The sequence below is a fragment of the Eriocheir sinensis genome, chromosome 16 (assembly GCF_024679095.1).
Source record: "Eriocheir sinensis breed Jianghai 21 chromosome 16, ASM2467909v1, whole genome shotgun sequence".
Classification (NCBI taxonomy): domain Eukaryota; kingdom Metazoa; phylum Arthropoda; class Malacostraca; order Decapoda; family Varunidae; genus Eriocheir; species Eriocheir sinensis.
The window spans coordinates 6,553,248-6,570,455 of record NC_066524.1 but is presented as its reverse complement, the minus strand read 5'-3'; the positions used below and the strand labels follow the sequence as shown (position 1 = coordinate 6,570,455).

The 17,208-nt window shown below is 41.9% G+C and overlaps 1 protein-coding gene across 5 annotated transcripts in view; it reads left to right on the top strand.

Moving 5' to 3' along the window:
* The window catches only part of LOC126999218 (uncharacterized), a 152,070-nt gene that overhangs the window by 7,627 nt on the left and 127,235 nt on the right, over nucleotides 1-17,208 (top strand). For 3 of the 5 annotated variants that reach the window (XM_050861549.1, XM_050861548.1, XM_050861546.1), the window contains exons 2-3: nucleotides 6,877-6,979; nucleotides 13,797-13,910. In XM_050861549.1, coding sequence (XP_050717506.1) covers nucleotides 6,877-6,979; nucleotides 13,797-13,910 — 217 coding nt within the window. The remainder of the gene's footprint in view (nucleotides 1-6,876; nucleotides 6,980-13,796; nucleotides 13,911-17,208) is intronic. The other 2 variants (XM_050861547.1, XM_050861550.1) reach the window with 2 other exon arrangements.

Below are 17,208 nucleotides of genomic sequence, written 5' to 3'. Positions count from 1 at the left end.
GCGAAGATGAAAGCAATGCGTCTCGTCCAAGAGTGACTCCCCCACCCGCCTGTGGTCTCACTCCAGTACTGTAGGTTACATGTTATGCCACATTTCCTTTTTATGTTTCCTGTTCAGAATTACTAGCCTATTTTGAGACATTGTGTTCTTATAGTCATACACTATCATAAGAATATAATGTTGTACAAAAGGAAACAATTGTTATGCCACATTTCCTTTTTATGTTTCCCATTCATAATTACTATTTTGAGACTAATTGTGTTCTTATAGTGACACAGTATCATAAGAATGTAGTGTTGTGCAAAAGAAAAGCAATTGTTAGAGGAAGAGTTGAAAATAATATCTCATTGGTGAGATTACGTCTGGCAGTGCCGCACCACAGGTGCCAGTTAAATGCCGGCAGGGCATTTAAGAAAAGGTAAGGAGGAAATTTCCATGTTATTTCCTTTATGTGGAGATATTTTTGGGTTCATTAGGCCAAAAATTTTTTTTCCATTTTTCGTGACCAGGGGGAGTACACACTTTCTAACATAGGTAACCACGAAGGGGTTAATATGATACAGACTTCTCTTTAGAAACTGCCACATTTATTCAAATTTATCGCCATGCATCGGCTGACATTGGTAGAGTGTTTCTCTGATGTCTGTGTGATATGTTGGAACTGAAAATTACCCACCATACAGTAGTAAAGAAAAAAATTGCATGTTAACATGTTAGAAACTTCTTATTAAAAACTGCCACATTTATTCATTGTAATCACCATGCATCAGCTGATGTGGTAGAAAGTGTTTTTCTGGTGTCTGTGTGATGTATTGGAACAGAAAATGACCCAACAAACACTGGTAGCACAAGGCTTCCTGTGGGACGGGGAAAACTTGTGCACAACACCGTCGTGCAGACTAGGAAAATCCTTGCATTACAAGGCTGGCATTGACACTTGAACCTTTAGAGATGCCACTGCCTCCTCCATCCACTCCCTTATCAATCTTAAAAGCAAAGGAAGATCAACATATCCTACAGATGTCGTAATAGATACAGTCAAACCTCGGTTTTTGTATGCCCTAGATTTCGTACAATTCAGTTTTCGACGAGTTTTGTCGTCAAAATTTTTTCCCAGTTTTTGTACATCCACTCGGTTTTCATTTTGTTGAAAATGGTCCATACCAAACTCATCCGCCTGCCCATGTGACTCGGGCACTCATTTCCTGGAATCGAGCGCCCACACAAAGCATCCCATGCGTTCGTGACTTACAGCCGTATGCTCGTCTCCCAACATCATCTTCGAAGGAAAACTTAGCATTTCCAAGGTATCTCCATACCTCCCTTGAACCTTTTCCTTGGGACATACCGTATTTTGCGGCATATAATGCGCTCCGGCGTATACCGTGCACCCTAAACTTTAAGACAACAATTTTGGAAAAAAATATTCAGTGCTTAAAATGCTCAGAAATATATGCGGTTACGGCGCTAGGCTTTTCCCTGGTGCTCTCCTATATACCTCCTTTCTTTCTTCTCCCTCTCCATCCCTATATTTTTCTCCTCATTTCTCTTTTCCTTTCACCTCCCTCCCAGTTTTTCTTTTAATCCCTTTTCCTCTTACTCACACCTTTTCTCTCTCCCTTTTTCCTCACCTTTACTTGACCTTCCCTTCCTCTCTCTCTCTTTTCCCGCCCCATGTCCTCTACTCATTTCCCGTTTCCTCCTTTCTCACACACCCTTATTTATAGCCTTATCTCTCACTCTATCATTCTCTTCCTCCCTTTCTCTTTTCCCATTAGATTATATGAAAACACACACACACACACACACACACACACACACACACACACAGAAAGGGGAAATGTGAAGGGTGTGGGGAAGGAGGGGCAGAAGGGAGAGTCAGGTCATGTCCTGATGGAAGCCCTGACCTGACTCCCTTCTGCTCCTCCCTCCCCACACTCTTCTCCTTTCTCCTTGTTTTCATACTCTCTATCTCTCCCTGTTTCCTCCACTCCTTTTCCTTGTTCTCCCTTCTTACATCCTCTCTCTCCTCCTCCCTTTCCCCTTCCTTGTATTTACCTTGGTGTGATATAAAGGAAGAGACAAAAGAAAGAAAGAGGAATTAAGAAGAAAGAACTAAATTGAGGAGACAGAAGAAGAAAGAAAGAAAGAAAGGAAGGACGGAAAAAAGAAAGACAGAGAAGGTTGAAAGATATAAAGAAGAAGATTGAAAGGGAGAAGGAGAAAAGAAGAAGGAGAAAAGGGAGAAAGAGAAAGAAAAACAAAGAAACAAAGAAAGGTATTGAGCGAGTAATCACTTATAAGAGAAACAAGGAAAAAAGCCGGAGAAAGGGAGAAGTGGAGGTCATTAAGTAGTGAGACAAGCGAAAACGAGGTGATAGTAGGAAAAGTAGCTGGCGGAGAGAGAGAGAGAGGGTGGAGCATTATATGTCTGCCAGCCATTCAGGTCAGGTCATGACCAGGTCGCGAAAGCTATTGGTTGAGCGGTCGGGAGAGAGGGGGGTGTCCGAAACGGGCTAACCTCCTTGCCAAACCTGGAGGTTACACTTTTATCGTATCCGACTGTACTAGTATATTCTCATTGGCATAAAATACGTGAATTTCAGTCCTCCTTGATCCGAATACGAGGAAAAAAATTACAGATACAAACACGTTTATAAGACTTTGGTGTTCAAGCGATAGGGAAGTAACCCCAGATGGGGCCTTGATACATGAAGTACTTATGGAGGGGGATTCCCCATCCAAACAATAATCTCTCCTCCTCCCTCTCCCCTCCTCGCCATCTTCCATACACCAACAAGATCATCATCATCATTTCATCGACGCCTGCTCCTAAGAGCTCCCACCAGGGGATGGCTACGGCAGAAGAGCTTCCAACTTTCTCTATCCAGACACTCCCTCCTTGCCTGCTCAAAGTTTTTCAAAGATCTTTCCCCCCTCTCCCCAACGTACTCTTGCACCCTATCCCTCCATTTCGCTGGAGGTCGTCCTCTAGCATTCCCTCCCTCTATCTCACTCACATACACCCTTCTGGTCGTCTTACTCTCCTCCATTCGCTCCATGTGGCCAAACCACTTTAAGGTCTGTCGCTTCACTTCTTCCACCACTCCACACTTCTTCCCTTCAACCCCGTGACACATTCCAAAATGCTCGTACACACTTTCATTACTCATTCCATCCATTCTACTCACACCACAAGATTTCCACTGCCTGCACTCTAGACCTCTGACTTTCATTCCAGGCCCATGTTTCACTTGCAAAAGTGAGGGTCGGTACTTTTATTGTATTTCTCAAATCCCCCTTTACTTCCATGCTCACACTTCTGCCATTCATGATTCGTCCCAAAGACCCTACTACCCTTCTTCCTTGCAATGCCCTTTCTCTTATCTCTCCCTCCGTACCACCATGCTTACACATAACTGATCCAAGGTACTTAAACTCATTGACCTCCTCCATTTCTTCACCATTCAAAATTATTTTGCATTCTTTTTCACATTCAATTCCCACTCTATATGGGCATACAAAATCTACAACCTCACTTCTACTTCGCTCACAAACCATCACTTTACTTTTGTTAACATTTACTTTCAGCTTTCTCCTATTACAGACACCATCAAAAACACTGACCAAATTTTGTAGGTCACTTTCATTTTCAGCAATGAGCACCGTGTCATCAGCAAACAGTATCGAATTCAGTACCCACTTCCTTCCCTCATCAAACAGTCTTACTCCAACTTCTCCAACTTTGCCCTTCATTTCTCTAATGACACCATCCATATAAATATTGAATAACCATGGTGACATGACGCACCCTTGTCTTAAGCCCACTTCTATCTCAAAATGTTCACTTGTTTCTCCAGTAATTTTGACACATGCAGATGCATCCTTATAGAAAGACTTTATTGCACTAAGCAGTCTTCAATAAAGGTAAAAGGGATGTTAAATGTTCATTTATTCATTTCCTTAGTCATTAATATTTATGTCTCATTGTTTTCTGTATGTAAAACTATAGTTATTCTCTATTAAATGTATTTTTTGTTAATATTTTTGGGTGTCTGGAACGGATTAATTGGATTTACATTTTTTCTGATGGGAAATATCGCTTCAGTTTTCATACATTTGGTTTTCGTCAGACTTTCTTGAATGGATTAATCACGAAAACCGAGGTTCCACTGTATGCATATCCTGCATGACGAATCGGGACGGGGAAAATTTGTGCACAACAGCGGCTTTGTGGTGCAGTCTGGGTGTGGTGTGGCTAGGTGCAGTGTGAGGTGTGGTGTGGCTGGGTGTGATGCATGGTGTAATGTGATGCATGATAAGGTGTGGCTGGGTGTGATGTGCAAGAAGGCGTCCTCGATCTTCCTCGAGGTTGGGCGTTCTGTATTGTCTCCACCAGTTCTTCTCCCCCACACAGATGCTTTCCATATATAAGGGCCTTGTCCGCCCTCATATAGGGGGGCTCCAGTCACACAGCTCTCTTGGACAGAGTGGAGTCTAAGGCTCTTCGTCTCATCAGCTCTCCTCCTCCTACAGACAGCCTTCTACCTCTTAAATTCCGCCGCCATGTTGCATCTCTTTCTATCTTCTATTGATATTTTCATGCTGACTGCTCTTTTGAACTTGCTAACTGCATGCCTCTCCCCCCTCCCGTGGCCCCGCTGCACACGACTTTCTACTCTAGCTCATCCCTATACTGTCCAAACCCCTTATGTAAGAGTTAACCAGCCTCTCCATTTTTTCATCCCCTTCACTGGTAAACTCTGGAACAGCCTTCCTTTGTCTGTATTTCCTCCTGCCTATGACTTGACCTCTTTCAAGAAGAATGTATCAAGACACTTCTCCATCCGAAATTGACCTCTATTTTGGCCACTCTTTACTTATCACTATATGAGAGCAACAGTTAGCAGGCTTTTTTTTACATCATCTTTTTGTTGCCCTTGAGTTGCTCTCTGTGCTGTAAAAAACAAAACAAAAAAAATCTAGGAAAATCTCTGCATTATAAGGCCTGTATTGACGCTTTAAACATGAGAGGTGTCACTGCCTCCACGCCCAGTCACTCCACGTTACACATCACACCCAGCCACACCCCATGATACATCACACCTATATTAGAGTCACACCATACCCAACCACATCACACCTTACACCACACCCACCCATACCACACCACACATCACACCCAGTCACACTACACTTCACACCTTACCCAGCCACACTACACCACATCACATCCAGCCATGCCTTCTCGCACATCACACCCAGCCACACCTTATCATACATCACATTACACCACACATCTTACCCAGCCACACCACACCTCACACTGCTCCCATCCACACCACACCACATATCACACACAGCCACACCACATCTCACCATACCCGGCAACATCACATCACACCTCAGACCCAGCTACATCACAATTTACACCACACTCAGCAAAACCACACACCATATTACCTAGTCACAGCCACAGCCACATCACATGTCACACTCATCCACACCAAACAATACACCACCCATCCACAGCATACAACATAACACCCATCCACGCCATGCCATGCTGCACATTAGCTACACTCAGTTCACTCTACACTACAATTCATACTACGATCACAGATTCAGCCTGATCTTTTTTGCTTAGCATGAATTGGACATCCAGACCTCATAATGAACATGCTGTACTTAAAACACAACCTGATTCTGAGCTCTGAGCAGCCTAGCACAGATTCAGTTCTGAGTGGACACGCACACAAGTAAATTACAGGAATCAGACTCGCCCGGAACAGCACGTGTTGTTGGGTACGTCTTATACGACATCGTGTAGCTCTATTAATTTATTTCATTAATTCGCAGATTAATAATCTGCATTTCCATAAAAAAACAAATCCATATTACATGATTTAAAAAAAAAAATTCTCACAAGAGTCACACAAAAACTTGCCTCAAACAAATTTGTGGAAAAATTTTGTATAATGGCAACACTGTTCTAGTAGTGCAGCCAAGTACGTTATACGAGAATTGATTATGTTAAAGAGTCGGAGTCAGAGATATTTTTACCAACTCCAACTCTGGCCAAAAGTAGCCGACTCCACCGAGTCCGACTCCGACTCCAACTCCACACCTCTGGTTCAATGCTGTGTTTACATGTGGGTTGGCAGTCTCAGGCAAAGCTGGACAAATTGTGTTATTATTTCATACAGGGTTGTGGCTGGTTCACCTACTAGGTCAAAAGTTCTCATGCCCTATGGATTAAAGTTGTGTGTGTGTGTGTGTGTGTGATAGTTGTGCCTCTGTTACCAATAGTTGTGAGGGTTGGCTTGGAAGGGTTTTGTGAGGTGGATAAGGTGGGCAAAAGGGGCTAGCACTGGGATGGACTGAGCAGTAATGCACAGTGGCTGCCATGTGCAAGCTCTGGAGGAACCATCATACCAATCACCTCATTAACTCTTTAGGCAAGTTTTACATTGCTCGTGTTGATTGAATTAGAGTTCTTATTATTTCAGTTTAGAACAGTCATTGAAAGGAAGGTTTCAATGAGAAAAATGGTTGGTGAAAGTCCTAGGATGGAGGCACCAGCTAGCTCTATACATGCCATTGCAATGTCACTCATATAAGATTTTCATTTATAACTGCATGTCTTAGGCACCAGTGAGACATACTGACAACAACCTACAATAATTATGCAGTTAGCAGAAGCTTAATGATTAAAACAACTTGAATTTTTATGGTTAAATGTATACGGTAAGTTATTGGCTTGTTCAACAATACATGTAAGTCCTCAGAAAAGTACCGAGTATCCTCTAAAAGCTAGCATCTCTAGACTAGGCCATATAAATTTGTATGTAAATTATGATGCTCCTCTTCTTACAGCAGCAGTGATGGTGAACTTTTCAAGTTCGACTCTGTGGAACTGTTGTCCCTGTACACCACCACAGTCCTTCAGCAACTAGTCACAGTTGTCCAACCTATTGAGGTCAGTTATAGTTCAATATCAATGTCAGTTCTGCAGTCCAACACAATGTCATCCTAAGCACCTGAACCAAGCTATGCTGTCCATAATGGTTGTTTTTGTTTACTCAGCAACTCATCAGTTTACATTGTTTCATTCACATAATTTTGTTATATCATTGACAAAATATCTTAAACTAAAAATTTGTAAAGTGTACAACAATCACACAAATTTCCTATACCTAGTATTATTGTTGTTCTTGGCCTCGTCATAAGTGCAAGTGTTTGTAAGTCACATATGTCGTAACTCGAGATTTATCTGCAATAATATGAAATGGATAATAAAAAACTGGATCGTAACTATAAGCAGCTGAACGGCTGATATCTGTAAATAAATTGACTATGTATTGTCACGGCAGTAGGGCGGCGATAGTAGGGGCTCATTTACAAGGAGCAAGGAGAGAGGCAAGTCAAGCATGCACATAACTTGGTGCAAGTTACTTGCCATTTGTAGACTTGCTGGGATTCAGTGCTGCCGGATAAGTGGAAATTCAGGACACCTGGGGTATATTCTGAAAGTTCTCCATGTAATTTCATTCAACCAAACAGTTGTTTTTTTTCTTACATTTTTGTTTATGGTGCTTTTAGGCTTTATATGTCGGTCCCAGCCCGTTGGGGTGCAGGCAAGTGTTTATAGTGGCGCCATCTTGCATTGGCTCATGCTGCCCCCCGGAGCTCATCTTTGATCCTAGAATCTAGAGTCTGGGTTGATAGGTGGTCTTCTGGACAGCATGTGAGTAGTCTTAGGCCACTCGGCGGAGACTGAAAAATTCCAGCTAATGGCACTGGGCAAACCTGTGTCGTCCTGGACGCGGCGCCGTCACACCATCCACTCAGCCACCGCCTCCCCAAACACACTCAGATGCATCCCCTGCCTCCTTTGACCTCTGTTCAGGAGCAATGAGTAGTGGGCCTTTTTTTATTTTTTTATTTACGCCCTTCAACTGTCTCCTTAGCTGTAAAAAAAAAAAGTATGCACATATGTACAGTCGCGATATGAAGTGATGTCGCCGTGTACGTTTATTTTCGATCACGCAAGTATCGTTATATATTTTCAAGAATACCATTATTTTCCTGTATCTTCATCATAACTTAACTAAATGTATTTTACAAGCTAGAAAAGAAATAGAAAAGAAATATTCAATGATGCCTTACGAAGACTTGTCGAAATATTTTGACACAAAGTGTTTTCGTTCACCAAGGAAAGAGTCAAATGAAGTCCAAATATCGACATATTACTCAAATAGAAAGTAAAATTATCTTTTCATGATCATTGTTGACAACAATAAATCTAATATATGCACAATATATAGGACATGCATAATTAGTCGATATCCTAAACTAGGATGGCGTAATTTATTTAATTTATACTTTCGTTTGATGATGACGTCATCGCCTGCGCACCATACCTATTATTCAGCCCTTACTCACTCTTTGCCTTTCGTGGTCAACATAACGATAACAAAAGCTTTCCGTGGACTTCTAATGCATGATAGTGATCAAGGGAAGATGCCCACAGCCTATAACTACCGAGGGATAGTCGGAGATGGAAAAATAAGAATATATAGCTTCATAACAGTCGTGTTTTGTAACTCACTCTTTGTCGCCGATCGCAAACATCATTGCCTTTCTTGGTCAATATAACGATGACAAAAGCTTCATGTAGACTTCTAATGCTTGGAGGTAATCAGTGGAACATGTGCACAGCTTATAAGTGCCATAGAATAATCGAGGAGGGTGGGGAAATAAGAATATATGGCTTTGAAATGGAGGCGGTGGTCGGGCGGGTAGGCTAATCGCAGCGTTGCCAAACATTAGGCTATGGTCGAGTGTTCGTAGAGGCGTCCGGAATTTTGATAGTTTAGATATGGCAACCCTACCTATGAAGGCATTCTTCATTCATCATCGTTACTGAGCAATGTTACTATATATTCCAGTGCCCATGCTTATGATAAGAAGCCATCATAGTGAATAAAAGGTGTTTAATGTGAAACCTTATTATATGATCGTTTCTTAATCAATAAAACGCAAAGTAATACCAGTAACTGTCCATTCCCTTCGTGTCATACTGTGCGTGTGTATTAATAACTGCAGAAGACAGTTCATGGAATGACCCAGAAAAAAAAAATATATATATATATATATATATATATATATATATATATATATATATATATATATATATATATATATATACGTTATATATATATATATATATATCGCCTAAATCTGAACAACGTATAACAACTGTTTTGCAAAGATAAGCAAACGACGTGAGCTAAATCATTTCAAGGTTGTCTTCAGTACTGAAGACAACACATGACATTCGCAGTCGCATTTTTTAAAACGAATGTATAATTGTAATTCAGGTACTACTGTGTTATTTTACCGTGTTTTACATCACAACGTATTATAGATTATCATTAAAAGGGAACATTATAACATAAATAATAAATACACATCACTTCCGTTGCCTTCAAATGCTCCCGTACGAAACATTTTGAGAGCGGCGACATCACTTCATATCGCGACTGTACATACTGCAGCACTGAGCACTGAGGGGCTCTGGTACAGCCAGACCACCACCTAAATGTCCACAAACAGTTGGAGCACGTGGGTTAACTAGGAAACCGATTGGGTACAGCACACTCTGCCTCCAATCAGCTGATTTGCTTATGCCCTGCCTCCATTCTCTCTCTCTCTCTCTCTCTCTCTCTCTCTCTCTCTCTCTCTCTCTCTCTCGAATGTTTTAAAATACTTAATGCAGCCCTATGCAACCTGCGGCCCCTATGCGGCCCTTGAGGGGAGTGTCCGCCGTGGATTTAAAAAAAAAAAAAGGAAAAAATTCATATGTCTTCGTACATCCCTCGGCTAGCTTGTGACAAAATATAAAGAAATAAGCAAAAATGACAGAGTTATGGCTGAATCCCCCCCCCTCTTCTGCTCGTCACTCTCGTCACTATAAAACACTTGCCTGCGCCAAGACGGGTTGGGGCCGACCACCTTCCAGGCCCCTCAAGAAGGTTTACTGGCACTAAACAAAGCTATATTCATACACAGGTGCATACATCATCATGTTTTAGCATAGAAAATGGCTTAAAAGAATATTCATATGGCATCTTGAAGCAAACTAGCATCTGCAATGGCCTTGGAGGCAGCAGAGCTGGCACATACATCAGTCACCCCGGAGAAGCCAGAGATAAGTGTTGCACGTCGGCTCGTGACCAGGATTTCCATGAAAAGGACACCATCAGACACACGAAGTCCTTCAAAACAAAGAAAAAACTGGAATTCAGTAAAGAATACCAACCGGGAAGGCATCTAGGTTTAAAGGGCGATCTCTTTTAAGTCCACAGACTTTAACTCTCCTTTTTAGAAAACGGGATTAGTGTCAGTTTTTCTGCAATAATTTTGCTGCTATTTGACCAATTTTAATAAAAAATACATCATTGGAAAGAGGAGCTGAAGCGCAAGGTTTTCATCCAGAGTGTTTGTTCAATTGGGGGACAATTGTCGGGAAAAAAATGAATATCGTTTGATACACCAACAAAATTGAAAAAAATACCATCATATAACAAAAGCAAAATTGAGAACTTTGTCTGGATGAATCTTTTGGATTCTGCTTTAAGTTTCTTTGGTAATTTTTTTCAGCAGCATAGGTCATTAGATGACAGAGATATTGTTTTGAGAACATTGAGATTCACAAAGCTCGCGCGGTAATAACTACCAACTAATCGATGATGCCACAGGTTAGCACGCGATTAACAAAGCTTTAACACGCTCTGTGTGATGCTAAATATGTTATTAAATTACTGCTGCCTTGAAGGTGTAGTAAACGCTAACAATATTATCATATTTACGTATAAATGCTCATAAATTGCGTTTTTCAACTTGAAATATAACTTTGCGAGTAGAGGAAGCCCATTTCTTTATAAAATGATGAGATATACACACTTTGAGAGGCATATGATAAGTGTGGGCGGTATGGCAACACCGACGCCCGGCCGGGGGATTGCCAGACCTACCTCCTCATCCATTCAATCATCCATCCATCTCTACATTTGTCCCTCCGTGGGACCATGGACCTTTTTCGAGTGACAGCCCATGAGTTGGGCTGCAGATATGGCAAGACAGTCTTAACTTTCCCTCGTTCCTTCCGTCCGTCCTTGGTTCATGTCTGCCTCGATATATGTGCCACATTATTTTTAATTTGCTCTCTTCCTCCCACAATCTCCTCCTTATCTTCTTTTTCTTCCCCTTAAGCATGTTCTTAGATAACAAGACATCGAACAGCAGAGTTACCTTGACGTTAATGTGCAGCAAACGACGAAATAATTAAGTTCCTAGATTACGATTTAGTACAGTTTGCCTGAAAAGGAAGAAAATGGAAAAAGAGAACGGGTAGTTTTGAAACGCCAGCTGGAAGGGGCTCCCTATGATTGGCTGACGGTTTTGTGAACATGCTTGTGGTTAGCTGCCAGGCCAATGACGTCATCAACCAATCAGCGGCCTCGCTGACTTAGTGCGCCTCTAACTACCATCTAAGGTTTGCTTCGTGAATCTGACGTTAATGTCGGTCGCTAAATCAATAGTGCATAGTTATGTTAGTTCATAATTAGTGAGTATGTTTGTGAATTCCACCCCAGGATCATATGCTAATAATTAAAGACATGGCAGATGCTCCCCTTAAGACCTTCCAGTGCGGCCCGATCCTTCAAAACTAATTATCGTACAGTGCGGCTTGACTCTTCAAAGTTCAGAACTAAATATCGTACAGTGGGGCCATTGGGGCCAAATGCCAGCCATCCCACTAGATTAGGTTTTCATTTTGTTGTTTAAAGAAGGCAAAGATATGTCTATTAATTCAAGTATATTACATAGGAAATCTCCATATTAGATACATATGTGAAAAATCAGGAGCATTTTGCTTTGAGAATCTTGTGCTAATTTGGTTGATAAAAGAGTGTTTATTTTTTGTATAATTTTGTATTATATATTACATTCACATATCCTGTGTTAACGCTTCTTATGCCACACAATGTTTTTCATATGTTCAAAATAAAGGACTAATTTTGCTGTTGTTTTTTACTATAGTGTCATTTAAACACCCTGATATGCGGCCCTCCATTACATACGATTCTTTAATAGTGGCCCTTCAAGTGAAAAGATGGCACACCCCTGACTTGCTGGCTTTATGAATTTGGACAAATCAGAATTGTTTATGACCGATGACATTTTGCGAATGAGGAATAATGGCACAAAACTTAAATGTATAGTACAAGTAAAGTCAGACTGCTCGAAATTTTTCTTCACCAACCTTGTTGTGTGAGAATGAAATAAGCTCTAACCTTCAGTGGTCCAGTGCAGCACGACTGATTTTTTTTTTCTACAGTAGAGGAAATAGTTCAAGGGCAAAAAAAAAAAGGAAACAATAAGGAAAAAAAAGCCTGCTAGTCACTGCTCCTACAAAAGAGTCAAGAGGAGTGGCCGAAAGGTAGGTCAATTTTGGGAGGAGAGGTGTCCTGATACCCTCCTCTTGAAAGAATTCAAGTCGTAGGCAGGAGGAAATACAGATGAAGGAAGATTGTTCCAGAGTTTACCAGCGTGAGGGATGAAAGAGTGAAAATGCTGGTTAACTCGTGCGTAAGGGATTTGGACAGTAAAAGGATGAGCTTGAGTAGAAAGTCGTGTGTGACGAGGCCGCGGGAGGGGGGGAGGCATGCAGTTAGCAAATTCAGAAGAGCAGTCAGCATGAAAATATCGATAGAAGATAGAAAGAGAGGCAACATGGTGGCGGGATTTAAGAGGTAGAAGACTATCAGTAAGAGGAGGAGAGCTGATGAGACTTAGACTCCACTCTGTCCAACAAAGTTGTGTGAGCAGAGCCCCCCCACACATGATATGCATACTCCATATGAGGGCAGACAATGCCCCTGTATATGGATAGCAACTGTGCAGGGGAGAAGAACTGTCAGAGACGATTCAAAACGCCCAACCTCGAGGAAATTCCTTTAAAAACAAGCTTGACCAACACTTCCTTCAACTTAATATTAACTAAAGTAGAAATGCAAAGTTTTGGAGCTATCTGATTGATGTAGAATCACTTAAGATTAAGGACAGACCACCTATAGTCTGGCTCAGCTAAATGTACGGTTGTGTCTGTGCCCTGAGAGGAACAAGCAGGAGTACAGTGTTGCCACGTTTTTAACCCCACGTTGATTGCGTCTCTCTCTCTCTCTCTCTCTCTCGTGGCATTACTGCCACGAGGATTTGAATGTATTTTTTTCTTACTTATGTCATCTTTTTTAACGTACATTCCTTCACGATATAATCTAAATATAATTGTGAAACTACTTACACATCCCAAAACGAAAGGGAAACTCAATAATAAGTATAACATTTTTTTAGCAACTGTAAAATATGTATGCCACGTTTCTTTATTTGCTTATAAATATCTTGTCCATAATAAGTTAACTGTTCTTTCATACATTATAATATTAAGATTAAATGTGTATGCATATTTGCTGATCATGTTTGCCATGGTTTTACTTATATTAGAACATTTCTACATCGCGGGCTAGGAGACACGCGGCAAGGCTGCACAAGGGGACCCCCTATGCTGAACCCCCCCCCCACAACCGCACATTTAGCCAAGCCAGGCTTTAGTCTGGACCATGGGATCTGTGTGGTCTGAATTTCTATGTAAATTTCTCTCTCTCTCTCTCTCTCTCTCCAAAGAATATCTCCACCACCACTGTAATACATGCTATTGTACCTTACAGGATCGTCTTCTTCACCTCATCCAAGTTCTTGAGCATAACCTGAAAAATTTGAAGGTGGAGAGGAAGTGGTTTCTTGGCACACTGAGGGACCATGCACGCCTCTTCAACAAGGAGGTTAGTTTTGCAGCTTGTGTTCTCATGGTTGACATCAAATTTGGACTTCCACTTCCCTCTGGTGGGGTTTAGTATTAAATCTCTACAGGTGCTTACAGGCATTTGTTAAGGCTTTCTCAATTGTTTTATATGTAAAGGAATTTTTATTATGCCTTTGGTGTAATTGATTGCATATTTGACCAGACTGTTTTCTTTGAGGTAGGACATTATCCATTAAACTGCAGCAGGGTTGTGGTGAGAGTACCCTGTGGTGTGGCAGTGTTGAAACTAAAGGGGATCCTTGGGTTACGACGGTCTCGCCTTACGACTTTTTGTGGTTATGACGCGGTCCTCATAAATGATTAAATAATTCTTGTTTCAACTTCCGACGTTTGCTTCATATATAATGAACTTTCTTGGCTGAACTAGTTTGTTGAGCGTGGCGGAAGAATACGTCGTCACCAAGCATTGCACTGAGGCTGGCGCGTTGTTTACATTCCGCTCGTATGCCATTTTGTTTTGTCATTCTTTTGCTCTCTTTGGTTTATGTTCTTTTTTCATTGACTATTGGCCTTCATTATGTCTCCCAAGCATAAGGCAGGCTCTTCTGATGGCAGTGCTTCAAAGAAAAGAAATGAAATCACAATGGAAGTAAAATTAGACATTGTGAAGCGATTGGAAAAGGGAGAAACGGTGACGAACATTGGTCATGTGCTCAACTTTTTTTTGTTACTGTTTTTCATTTTATTATTTTATATATTTATGGCCTACAGTACCCTCTTGAGTTTCGCGCTATCCGAGTTTCGTGATCCTCGAGTTTAGTGCTTAGTCCTAAATTCTTGCCATCACGACTTTCGCGCATTACCGCCACGACTTTCGCGTTGCTTTGACACGTACGGGTCACGTCTACCTACCGTCGGCGTCATGTGTGCTGCCTTAAAAGGCGGTGTCCAACCATTGGGGCTATGGGCAACCGCGGTTGCCCGTATGCCAAACCAGGAGCGAGTTGTTGGTTGTCCTTATGAATGGAAAACGGTTGTGAGTACGAGCGTGGGTACGTGGGTACTGAACGGCTGCATATAAACAAACAGACGACGGCAGTGGCTGAGGAGTGAGGAGCAGTGGAAGATGGCCCACCAAGAGACTCGTAAAATAGACTGGCAGAGCTGCTTTGCTTACTACTTGATTAACAAGATAAGAGAACACCCCGTGCTGTGGAATCACAGTCCAAAAACCTTTTTCTCAAGTCTATGAAAACTATAGATCTCCCAGTGTTGTTTTCCTTTTCTTCTTCTTCTTTTTTTGACCTGTAATGCATGGCAGCGACGGTGAAAAGTAATAATGAAAAATTGCAAAAGGGCATAGGAAAGTAAAATCAGGGAAAGAAAAAGACAGAAAAACACCTAAGTTCAGGGTGAAGTGTATAAGTGCAGACTGTTAAGTAACTAAGTGCCGCTTTCACAGTCACTTTGTTTGTTTTGATCGTTACCAATGGTGGCGATCGCTGCTTAGTATTTCACGTGAAACTGGCCGATGGGGTCGTGGTGGCTGCAAACGAAGCGAGAAATGATGAGAGTGTATGGTAAGTGCGGGGCTAGGCTAACCCCGCAGCCGCCACCACCCGATCGGCCAGTGTCACGTGGAAATACTATAGCGGCGACCCCCGCCATTGGTAATGATCAAAGCAAACAAAATGACTGTGAAAGCGGCCCTAAGTGCATGTTGTGAAGTATAAAAGTGTGGAGAAGGAGGACCTAAGAAGCGATACAAAGCGCTACAGGTTAAAAGAAGAAGAAAAAGGTCCACTACACTGGCCGGTGTTGCGAGAAATATCTCCCCGATGAAATTAATCACTCTCCTGTCCACCACGCATTCGCGCCGTGGGAATACACAGCATTAAAAGTATTAATTTGCCTGGTTTTGTTCTAGTCTGTCTGCTTGTGATCTTTGTGAGCTCTGAGGGAAATATGGAAACAGTAGACAAGTTGAACCTCTCTGCGAGCTATTTTGCGGCGGTGGCAGCAGCGGTTTACGTTCAATAGGCATTGAAAAGTCAATCATGATATTAGTGATTTCATGATTTTTAACAGAAGGAGTTAGCAGATTATTTCATAACACACAGAAAACTACCAGAAAAATATAGGTTTGTCCAACTGTCCCACGGGTGACCACGAGCGACAGCCCTTACTTTAGCAGACGACACCACCTGGTGTAAAATTGTGTTTTTTGTCACTTTTTCCTCTTAATACTCCTATCTCCTTTACCCTATCAACAATATATAATCATAAGTCCCCAGCTACTTGTACAATCAACATTCCCTGCACTTTTCACGTAAATTTGATTGATTTTCGATTTTTTGCCATTAAAAAAAAAAAGAGAAAATTTAACCTTTAACTTGGTCCATTTAACCCTTTTATTGCTAAACGCTCGCAGCGAGCGTTAGGTGTATTTGCTGGTGGTGCTAAATGCTCGCTGAGAGCTCCACCCGCACTCAAATCTCCTGCGTATGAAAGCGTTCCAACACTAATTCTCACAACACAGGATTGCCAAGTGAGTGGGTTCTTCACTAAATTTGGTGGAAAATCATATCAGCCCAGCGCGGCAAATCTACGGACGAGTAACTGGTGGATGTTCTTGCCCAATATAGCGGCATTTTTGCATAGCTTCACCTATCACCTGACTGATTCTTTGACCAAATAGTTGTAACTATTGCAGTTGGCAATACTCCCTTGCCAGAATCTGAAGGAGAGATGTCCGCAGTTCCCTCAATATGGCTGATCATCCCGCACGCACCGACGCAAGTGTTAACATTCAACACTCCCTGAACGTGCATGTACGTTTGCAAGAGAGGCATGCATAACCGACTCCTATAGATCTGGACCTCCTCTTTCCAATGGTGGTTTTGGTTTTTAGCTGTAATGAATAGTTTTTGATATACAGAGGTTTAAAGAGATCCCCCATTGGGCTGCCCGACTGCACCTGAGGGGATAGTCGTGTCCGCACCGCGTGCAAGGAAAGGGTTAAACCCACGCCAGACATTTAAAATTTGTGCTACGAGGGAAACATTGCTCAGGGATTATTTCTAGATGGTAGAAGAACATTTTTAACCCAGTTTTGCAAAATGCTATATTTTGACCAAAACACCCCCCCCAGGTGTCGCGTACCCCCTTAACCCTTTCACTCCGCGGGATGTATATTCATTCCTGGTCACCAGCTTTGGCCAACCGCTCCCATCCAGTGGGGGTGTAGGTTATCTCATTTATCACATTTACTGACATACAAGGGGTGCAGGTTATCTCATCACATTTACCAACATACA